The sequence below is a fragment of the Corvus brachyrhynchos genome, unplaced genomic scaffold (genome assembly GCF_000691975.1).
Source record: "Corvus brachyrhynchos isolate BGI_N302 unplaced genomic scaffold, ASM69197v1 scaffold910, whole genome shotgun sequence".
Taxonomy (NCBI): Eukaryota; Metazoa; Chordata; class Aves; order Passeriformes; family Corvidae; genus Corvus; species Corvus brachyrhynchos.
In genome coordinates this window covers 465,886-476,990 of record NW_008235730.1, presented here as the reverse complement: position 1 = coordinate 476,990, position 11,105 = coordinate 465,886, and the positions used below count along the sequence as shown (strand labels likewise).

The 11,105-nt window shown below is 43.3% G+C and overlaps 1 protein-coding gene across 1 annotated transcript in view; it reads left to right on the top strand.

Moving 5' to 3' along the window:
* The window catches only part of ATRN (attractin), a 142,892-nt gene that overhangs the window by 21,542 nt on the left and 110,245 nt on the right, over positions 1-11,105 (top strand). Inside the window, exon 3 of the mRNA XM_008631833.2 lies at positions 7,606-7,689. Within this exon, the coding sequence (XP_008630055.2) occupies positions 7,606-7,689 (84 nt within the window). The remainder of the gene's footprint in view (positions 1-7,605; positions 7,690-11,105) is intronic.

Here is an 11,105-nt window from a genome sequence, read left to right as displayed (position 1 = left end):
TGAAGGCTGTCAGTTGCTTAACCTCTTTTCACTCACAATACAGCACATGTTCTGCCAATGAATGCTTTTCCTGGTCCTAAATGTAGGCCTGACAACTTGAAAGCTTATCAGAGTGAAGGGCTCTCCAACTGGAGGAGAAGATTGATGTCTGTCAATTCTGAGCATGTGGGCTTTAAAGAATTTGAATTATGAGGCCTTATTTACAAGGGTCACAGGTGTGCTGTACTGCAACTTAATTGATTGCACAGGTGCTTGAGATCCATTGAGTAATTGAATATTTCTAGTTTTGGGAAAGGGATGAAAAATCATCTTACAGACCTTGTGTGCATGAGCCTTTGATGATTCTCTTTGACCATTGCAATAATGTGGTTTCTTTGTCCTTTTGTCTTGCAGAGGGTTAAGTTTTGGGGTAAGACATTTGCAAGGGCTCTTGACCCAAGGTTTTAGGGGTTCATTGTGTGCCAGGGAAAGAGAGGGATTGATATATTCTTTTTCTGCTGCAGTGAGATGGTTTGTGATGCATGAGATGCATTTGCTTCCGCTGTGCTCTGTTGTCTCTTCCTGCCTGGCGTAAGACAACTCCCTACCACAAAGCCCAGGAGCATTTTAGGATCACCAGTGAAGGATGAGGCTCCAGTTTTTCTGAGCATTACAAACACTTCCAGCTAAATTGTCTTTATTTCAATGAAGTAGGCCAAGATCCAATAAGTGGATTTGGGAACAGATAGGGAACAGTTGTGGAGTGCAACTGCTGGATTAGATTAATAGACAGCTGTTGTAGTGTCCACCATCTGCATGGCTGATGTCTCGGGTACGGTAGTGGGTATGGGGGACCTCAAGGGGACCTCATGAATTGGCCTTTTGTCATGGTAATGTTTCTGGATAAAATACTGGCACTGGGGAAGGTGTTCAAAGAAGTAGGAGTGCTAAGATTGGAGTTGTTGCAGTGTGAAAGCAGAGATCAAAGATAATACAGAGATAATAGAACAAAGCCACAGAAAAATGAGCTGCCAAACAGCACAAAATGTGCTGGTTGTGTGAAGAACACACCCCTTCAGTGTTATTATAATAATAATAATAATAATATCTTTTATTCTTTGTTTTACCCAGGAAGTTTAAATGGGGGAAAAATTTGTAGTAAAGGTACACAGTAGTGTTGACATTCATAGTGCAGCTTGGCTGGTTGGGTCAGCAGAGATAAGGCTGAGGTTATGCAGTGAATAAATGCTGCTTTGTGGTCTCTCAGATGAGGCTGGGAATAAAGAAATAGGAAAATATGCAGGGACCTAAATTTGGGATGTTTTCAGTTTGAATTTAATAGCTGGAAAAACTTAGAGGCAAGAACAAGATTGGACCTCCAGTGTGTTTCTGGTAGTATCACAAGGCTTCCAAACTGATGGTTTGGAAGCAGTGGGGAAGTGCTGGTGTCATTTGGGATCCAGCACAGGTTTTATTTTCAGTGCTTCTGATGTGGGGAAATGGGGTTGGAGGAGGGAAATCAGCTTTTCCTTCATAGTTTCTCTTGTCTTAGTCTTGAGGTTAGGTAATTTTAATTATTTTAATAATTTGATTTTAAAAAAAAGTTTATGTGTTTTAATTATTAGAATAAAAACCTTTACTGTGAGGAAGAAGTTCTTCCCTGTGAGGGTGGGGAGGCCCTGGCACAGGGTGCCCAGAGCAGCTGTGGCTGCCCCTGGATCCCTGGAAGTGTCCAAGGCCAGGCTGGACATTGGGGCTTGGAGCAGCCTGGGACAGTGGGAGGTGTCCCTGCCCATGGCAGGGGTGAGATTAGATGAGCTTTAAGGTCCCTTCCAATCTAAAACATTCTGGGATTCCATGATTATGCTACAGTGGTGACTTTTGCATGAGTTTGCTCATCTTGAGGACTTTTATCTCAGTTGTATTGGAGACTTTGTACATTAAAGAGAGAGGAGGAGAGAATTCTCTGTGTACGCCTGGAGCAGTTCATAGTCTCTGTTTTAGGTACCTGTTGCTGCATAAGTAAAATCCTTATCAAAGGGGATTTTGCAGTAATGTCATTACCTTAATCTGTGAGACCTGGCCTGTAGTTAATTACATCTTCCCAGCTTTACCTGTGGTGTGGAACCGAGGTGACAGAAGAAGGGATTTAGCTGTTCTATGGTAGAAATTAATGAAGAATCTGCGTGGATTGTTTATCTGCTTCTCTCATCCCCTGTGTGCCTCACCACTATTCCATGACTGTAAATTAAAGTGTTTGCTTATAATATGTGTCCTTTAACCTCAGTGCTTTTAGTGAGAACACGAACAAAGTCAAATTAATAATCAATTTAGGATAGAAAACGTTTGTTCTGGTAAGAGGCTGTAACAGCCCTTTCTTTATGCCTTCCAACTCCAAATATACCTGAAATAATGACTTTTAATTGTGAAGTGCTTGAGCACTTGGGAAGGAGAAGGGAGAGAGGAGGAGAACTCATTGCTTGCATCAGTCTCTAGATTTAGCAACTTCAAAATTAGGATGGACAAGGGGTTTTGGGGTTTGTTTGGTGGTTTTGGCTGTTTGTTTTTGTTTGGTTGGTTTGTTTTGGATTTTTGTTTTGTTTTTTATTATTTGGTTGTTTTTTTTTTTTCCTTAATCAGCACCCTGAATGATGAGACAGCCTACACCCCAGGAAATTTGCAGAGAGCATTACATTACAGGGAGTAGCTAATCCAGTGAATGTCAGAGCTTCAATCCAGAGAATTGTTTGGGTTGGTTTTTTTGGGTTTTTTTTTTTTTTTTTTTTTTTTGGTTTTTTTTTTTTTTTTTTTTTTTTTGTGAGAAGGCTGTGCTAAACTTCTCCAGACAAGATGCTAATAAGTCTTCACTGTCAGTGTTACTGCAGTCTAACTAAAAGTAATACAAACCCGTTTTGAGATCCAGTGATGACCGCTTAGAGGTCACATTTTAATGTGTTTTATAAACCAAACCAGCCTGCTTACCTTTCCTGGTGAGTAATGAAGGAAAGGCAAGCTGCATTTTTTCTTTAATAATACTTTTGATGAAAATAAATATATTCAACACCCTGTTGCCAGCATATAGTGTACCTTTAATGTCACAATGCTTTGGAAGTAAGTGCTGCAAAAATATTTAATCCTAAATTCTATGGTACTTTTTATGAGTTTTTGTGCTCACTAGCAACAGGATTGCTTTAGATTTATTAGATGGCAATTAGTCAACAGCTTTAAAGCTTTGCCTTGTTGTGCAGCTCCTGTCTATGTAGGAATTTTCTCAGTGTATACTACTTCGTATTTGAAAAATATATGCTGCTAGTATTACTCAGGTTGTTATTAAAAACACATGGATTTATCTGGTGATTTCCAATATCAGATTTGGCTGTTTACTCAGGAGATACCATTGATTGCTGCCTGATTTTCTTGTGTTGTTTTGTGCTTTTCAGGGGGTCCCAGAATGAGTGGGGAATTAAAGATGAAGAATCTTTTTGCATAAAATATTTCTCTTTGAAGTTGTTTTCTGTTAGATCTTCGTTCTTGTTGTTGCTTCCCTTTTGTCTTTTTCTTTAAAAAAGCTGGAATAGGCAGCACTCAAGGTTGGAGCTCTTCGAATATGTGGGCTGTAGGTTCATCTCCCTGACTTTCTTCTTTCCCTTTGATTCTTATATATTGCAGTCTACTTGGAAATCAGTGAAAAATTTAGTGTACACAACACTGTTGTGAACAGTGAAGGTTGAAACAAGCCTTAAGTATTGTGTGTATATGCATGTATATGTATGTATTTATGCAGTATACTTCTGTATTTTTTTAATCTGAGTTTTGTGAATAGATTCTTGCAGTTGTTTTTTCTACCCTGGAGGTTTTAAAGTTGATGTTGTAGTTTAGGGCCTTGTAAATATTGTAGTACAGGGCCTGACTTTTTTGTTTTCTTAGGGTGTAGCAGCTGCTCCTTGCAGAGTAGGAGATGTAACACCCAGGTAGTACAGAAATGCTTCTTGTGTAGCAGCAACATGTTTTACCAAGTTAGCAAAGACAAGTGGTATTTGATGCCTTTCCATGTTTTCTTGTGTCTGATTTCTGCATCTGAGTCATAAAATTACCATAAAATCCCAGAATTGTTTAGGTTGGAAAAGCCCTCTAAGACCATCAAGTCCAAGTGTTCCCCAGCACAGCCAAGACCACCCCTGCCCCATGTCCCCAAGTGCCACAACCACAGGGCTTTGAAATCCCTCCAGGGACGGAGACTCCACCCCTGCCCTGGGCAGCTGTGCCAGAACTGGACAGCCCTTTCCAGGAAGGAATATTCCCAATATCCACCCTGAGCCTCCCCTGGCCCAGCCTGAGGCCGTTCCCTCTCCTCCTGTCCCTGTTCCCTGCCAGCAGAGCCCGACCCCCCCGGCTGCCCCCTCCTGTCAGGGACTTGTGCAGAGCCACAAGGTCCCCCCTGAGCCTCCTTTGCTCCAGCCTCAGCCCCTTTCCAGCTCCCTCAGCCGCTCCTGGGGCTCCAGCCCCTTCCCAGCTCCGTTCCCTGCCCCGGACACGCTCCAGCCCAGAGCTGCCCCCAGCACTGGAGGTGCCCCAGCAGTGCCAGCACAGGGACGGGCACTGCCCTGGCCCTGCTGCCATTCCAGTGCTGGGACAGCCCAGGGGCCACTGGCCTCTTGCCCACCTGGGCACCCCAGGGCTCATGTCCAGCTGTTGTCACCAGCACCCCCAGGGCCTTTTCCAGTTTTCCAGCCCCTCTGCCCTGGCCTGGAGCTGCAGGGTGTTGCTGTGACCCAAGTGCAGGACCTGGCACTTGGCCTGGTTGTACCCCACATCCTAAACATGCCCAAAGCTTTCAGTGGGGCCAAAAACCCCTGAACCTGGTGGTGTTGGTGACAGGTTCCACGAGGTAGGAGCCTTCTATGTGAGAGTAGCCTGATGCATGTCAGGAAAACTTTCTGCATCCAAGTCCCTCATTCCTGGAGTGTTTTTCCTTCTTGAGTTACTCATGTGTTCCCTTCGCAAGCCTTTGCTCCCAGACAAAACCAAAACACTGTGTAGGACATGTCCCAGTTATGGAAAGCCCCAGCCCTGTGTCACGTATGGCACAGGCAGCACTGACCGTGGGGAACAGGGGCCTGTTTGCCTTTTTACTGGAGCTTGGAGATCAGTTGAGCTTTATGTATTGAATGGAAGGATGAAGTTCTAGTTTCAGTTTGCTTTTGTGCTGAAGATTTATTTCTGTCTGTCTGGGACAGTATTTATAGAAGAATATGGATGCTGCTGCCCTGCTCTAGCCAGGCAGTGCAGGCCGTGAGAACTTAATTCCTATCTATTTTACTTTCAGATATATCAACTCTGATTTATTATAGATTTTTAATATCCCTTATTTGTCCATAATGGCAGGAAGTTTAGTAAGGAGTCTGAGTAACTTACAGATAAGTTTGTACTAATAGTGTATCAAAGTTTGACTTATATTTTTAATACTAAATCCAATGTTTTGCTGAAACTTCATTGAATTACTTTCAATGCTCTTATTTTTTTCCCCCCTGAGATGTGACATGGCTGGGGCTACAGTATTAACAGGAATTTTTTTTTTTGGGTGGCACTCTTGGTAGCATTTCTGTGGTGAATGAATTAGTAATTGTTTCCAGATAAAATTGTTGCTAGAGTTGTATGAGCAGAGGCTCCCTAAAAAGCTTGCCACATGGCATGAGGTCGTTTTTAGCTTGAGAGACTTGCTCAGGTTTTTAGAATCTCTGCTCTTGGTTGCAGGCAAAGTTCTGTCAGTGTTCATACTGTTTGATTTATGGCTTTTCCATGGATATTATAGTCAAAAGGATAAAATTTTAGACAAAAAGACTAGATGTTACTGCCTCCAACGTGGAAGTTTCATTTGGTTTTGTGAATTCCTGGTCAGCAGATAAGTGGTTTGAATTTTCAAAGATATTGAAGTTTTAAAATAAATATAAATCACAGAATTGTGGACTGGTTTGAGTTGGAAGGGACCTTAAAGATCATCCAGTTCCAACCCCTGCCATGGTCAGGGAAACCTTCCACTATCCCAGATTGCTCCAAGCCCTGTCCAACCTGGCCTTGGACACTTTCAGAGATGGGGCAGCCACAGCTTCTCTGGGTGCCCTGTGCCACCCTCACAAGGAACAATTTCTTCCCAATATCCAGCCTAAATCTATACCTTCTGTATGTGTATTTTTTTTAATCTAATCTCTGTTTACACCTACATCTGTGGCTCCATTGAAGGCCCAGATGCTTCCTGTGCTTCCAAATATGTGAGTATTTTCTTCACTTGCTTGAATGTCCATTTCCTGCACAACTTCAGTAATTGGCTTTTTAAAATCTTCATCTCAGTTTCTCAGGTTGAAAAGTATTATAATAAATTCATTTATAGACAGAGGAAGGTGGTTTTAAAAAACCTGTGGGTTTTGCCTTTTTAATTTGTATCAGAGATCAACCTTAGAAATGCTTGATGGAAAAGAGTTTGGAAAATCATTTTTGACTCAGCCAAAATATTAAAAAAAGATGAGACATTAACATTAGCAGATCACTGGGGAAAGGCACAGAAGAGGTTCCAGGATACTGGTTTTGGGAACTTCTGATCTTGCTTTCTTCTCTTTTTGCCAAGTTTAAATTTACAGTGTTTTTATTTTAAAGCTGTGTTGTAAGTAGGACAGTTAAATTTTGCCAGAGGGCTGTGGTTTGCTCCTGCCACGTGCTGACAATGGAGTTGATAACTTGCCTAGGAAGGAATCCTGTTTTGCATGCCAGGGTATGCTCTACCAGAACATTGTGTTTGGGAGCCTTCAGGTGCTGCTGCCATTTGCTGCCATCCTTCCCTGTCATTTATTTTCAGCAGTTTCTGCAATACTTCAACAGTTTGTTAGAATTCAGCTGGAATATTTTAACTAATTCATATGAGATAGGAATTTATATACCAATGATTTAGCTCTTGGTTTTGTCTTTTGCTGGTGTAGAACTTGCACTGTACAGTGTTTGCAGATGTTGATAACAATATAGAATCACTGAATGGTTGGGGTGGAAGGGACCATAAGGCCCATCTCATTCCACCCCCTGCCATGGGCAGGGACACCTTCCACTAGACCAGGTTGCTCCAAGACTCGTCCAGCCTTGCCTTGATCACTTCCAGGGATGGGGCTTGGGGATCGGTCCTCCATTCAGGAAATTGTCAGGGAGTTTGTGGAGAGTCAAATACAGAATGAGTGAGAGGTTGCACCATCTCTTCATCTGAACTTCATGCACGAATGGTGCAGTTTGTATAGATAAATGCTTTAGGAATAATTTTAGCTTCTGTTGGGAATTCCTTTTGCTGGATAGGTGGTATATCTGTACATGTGGGTTTGGAACCATGACATCAATCTGATAGAGAAACCGTCATTCTTGAAGTGATGTCCTTCAAGATGTCATTCTTGAAGAACAATCATCAGAAGGCCTGCACAGAGAGTTCAACAGAAGACTCCCAGCTGGGTTTTGTTGTGCTGTAGTTGGTTTGTTTATAGTGAATCTTAAGTAAGTAATAATGTATTGATGGATCTTCAAAATTTAGGGAGTCCTTTCTGAATGTTTAATACCACTGGAAACTAATGCTTGTCTTTGTTTTTTTATTTACAGACTCACTGAACCTTCAGGGTATGTCACAGATGGGCCTGGAAATTACAAATACAAGACAAAATGTACCTGGCTCATTGAAGGAAGGTGAGTGTGGGAAGCAGCTTGGGAGTTTTGTGTTGCTTACTGGGAGTTTTAGGTGAGTTTTATCTGCACTGAATATTTTCAGTCTCATAATTCCTTCTGGCTATTCTAAAAGCTAGATAGGGCAACACTTAATTGCTCTTGGTAAATAAGTTTTTGTGCAACTGAGCCCTCCAAACTGACTTCTGATTAAGAGGTTTATGTTGAAAAAGCATGTGGTAAACAAAAATCAGTGCATTTCTGTAAATAATGAAGGATTATGAATTACTTAACTGATACCATGGTGGGCCATTCAGATGATGGGATTCACTACATTGTTGGGGGCCTTCCCCCCTGCCGTGGGGTCCTGGGAGAGGGGCCCTGGGGGGAGACACGGGGTTCCTCTGCCCCTGGTCAGCCTCGTTCCCCGTTGGTTGTTTTGTGTTCCCTGCCCGGGCAAGGACCCTCGGGTCCTGTGATTGAACAGTTCCTGGGCAGAGCCCCAGCCATGGGCTGGGGAAATAAACATCTCTGAAACATCTAGCAAGAATCGGTCCATAGATATTTCTTTTCCACGGGCCTCGTTGTTTGATACGCATGTTACAGTAATCCCCACTGTAACAACATATGGGATTTCTCAGTAGTATGAGAAACAAGAGAAAGCTCTGAAAGCTTTTATTCATGAAGAATCAGTTTCTGTAGTGATGAACTTCAGATGTTTCTTTACTCTCTGAGCCATGAGGACTTCAGAGGAACCATTGACCTTTTATTGCAAAGGTTTTCTAAACTGGGAGAAGTCCCTCAGATCTCTCCCCTTACTTTGCTGCCCTTCCTGTATTTGATCCTTATATTGCTTACAGCAATTTCTTGCACAGGTTTTTAGGAGTAGCATATTTAGTGTCTATCCTCTGTCACCTGATTGATAGTGCAGCAGTTCAGAGCATCTCACTTGTTGAAGTGTATTTTTCATAGTATCAAGCTGGTGCCAGGACTGTAAGAGCCATTTGTTTAGTCTCTAAAGCTTTTCCATGGTCAGATAGGATGCTGTGTTAGCATCTATACATACACAGATAACATCTGTGTGTTCAGTCACATTCCATGTTGTTCCCTGAATCTGCAGGTAGAGAGGTCTGTGAATTGGCATGAGTCACGTGAGAGCATGAACTCGCACTGGACGCTGCAAACTGAGGCCTCTTGGCATCTTGGAGGATCAGAACTGGAGAGGAACTTGGGACAAGGGCCCGGAGTACCAAGACAAGGGGGAATGGCTTCCCACTGCCAGAGGGCAGGGTTAGATGTGATATTGGGAAGGAATTGTTGTTCCTTGTCAGGGTGGTGAGGCCCTGGCACAGGGTGCTCAGAGGGGCTGTGGCTGCTCCTGGATCCCTGGAATTGTCCATGTCTAGGTTGGATGGGGCTTGGAGCAACTTGTCCATGGCAGGGGGTGGAATGAGATGGTGGTGAAGGTCCCTTCCTAGATGATCCACTCTATGGCTCTTTATTTGGGAGGTTTGATGAGTTAGGAGGAATTATTCATTGTATCTGCTTCAGACGTTTATTTGAGTTGAGGAAGTTTAATTCCTAGACTCCCAAAGTACTCAAAACTGAGAGGTATGCTACTCCGTAGAACCATCCAGAATGATGAAATTGAGAGGCAACCACTCACTATTAACTTTATAAGGAGCCCAGTTGTTTGAGGTGGTTAAGAGCAAAAGTTGGATGCTCCAAGTGGCTACACCTTTTAATTTTTGTAGGTAATAGGAGTATAGCTGCAGACAGTTTGCAATTACAAATAATTAAAAAATGTTTCACAAGAGCATTATTGCAGACAGACCAGTCTCAGCCATCCCAGTACAGCCAGCTTAACCCTCATAACTTCTGTTTTTAAAGGATATTGTGACTCATATTTTTATCAGAAGTGAAATGCTTCTCATGAGTCCTCAATAATGTCACCAAAGCTGCTCCTCCAGCCTATAATTACTACTGCTGAGAGGCTTCCTAGGGAACCACCACTTTGTGGGGTTTGAAGTGAGAGCTTTCTCGCTGGAAAGACAGAAATGTTCCTCCCTATTCCATAGCCAGGCATTTAGGTTGGAGTCCTTTTCCTGCCTGTGACGGTTTATACCCTGCTGTCAGAGCATGGTGGTAAACAGAAAAGAGATAATCATGCTGATTAAACCAGCTGAAATATGCAGCCCTGTGAAAAGAGTCCAAGCTCGCTGCCAGAAGTGAAATTCCCAGAGATCTGGACTTGGAAAGCAGCACCTGCAAAGCTGTTCAGTTCTGAGTGCCCTCACCTTGTTGCTGGCATTCCATTGTGCAGAGGGCTTTGAGGTTAGCAGGGAAGGGTACAGTCCGAGTAAGCCATTGAAGACACTGGAGAAATTCAGATACAAAATAAGCCATGTGTTCCTTAGTGTTCTCATTTCCTTTCTGCACTGTTCCTGATTTTTTCTTGGCTGGTGTCTGTGCTATGTTCTCATCCCAGGGGAGTCCTTTTCATTTTTCCCAGGAGTGTGAACAAAGCAGATGAGATCCATGGAGCCTTAGGATCCCACGGCAGAACCATGCGATTTTGCAGATGAGGGCTGTCTGCTAATGGTCGTTGGCTGTTGCAAAGAGACTCTTCCTTTTTGTTTGTGGTCTGAAGCTTTATTGATTGACAGTTTCTTTCTACTCTACAGCTGTCAGGCTATTCAAGTAGAAGCAAACCCCTATGACTCCATAGGCTGCTCAGTTCTGAAGTCGGAGGTACTCTTTGTACCTTTTCTTTAAGCAGGACATTATCCTTGAGTTTCACCTGCTGCTCTTTTTCCAAAGGCCTAGAGTAGATTGTTGTACCTATTGAAAAATAGCCGTTTGCAGAGTAAGTCCCTAAAGACTTCCCCTGCTGTGGGAAGGAAGGAGTCTATGGCAAGCTGACATTTTCAAAATGTATTTGATTAGGATGAACAGGGATTTCATCTGAATCCAGGGGCAATACTGTCAGGGTGATCCTAGTCACTTGTGTCTGTCCTTTCAACAGCTACAGCTGTGGGTGGGAACAGGCACTGCTGATATAGATTCACTGTCTATTTGTTTCAGGTCCAAGCACAATGTTAGTGGTGTTTGCACCCTCTTGGAGCTGAGTCCTAAATTAAGTATCTGCTGTTGTTTCTCTGTGATTGTCTTTAGATGTATCTTTTTATATTAGCCGTGAAACAAATGGTATCTTAACCACGTTGAAAAGCTGGACATGCTCTGGCTGTGTGAGCTAGCCCCCAGAAGCCCCCATGCCGTGGGCTGATTCCCAGAGTGGGCAGCAGGGGAGGGGGATTCTGCCCCTGGGCCCCCTCAGGTGAGAGCCCACCTGCAGAGCTGCCCCAGCCCTGGGGCCAAGAGCAGAAGGACATGGAGCTGCTGGAGAGAGCCCAGAGGAGGCCCCGGAGCTGCTCCAGGCC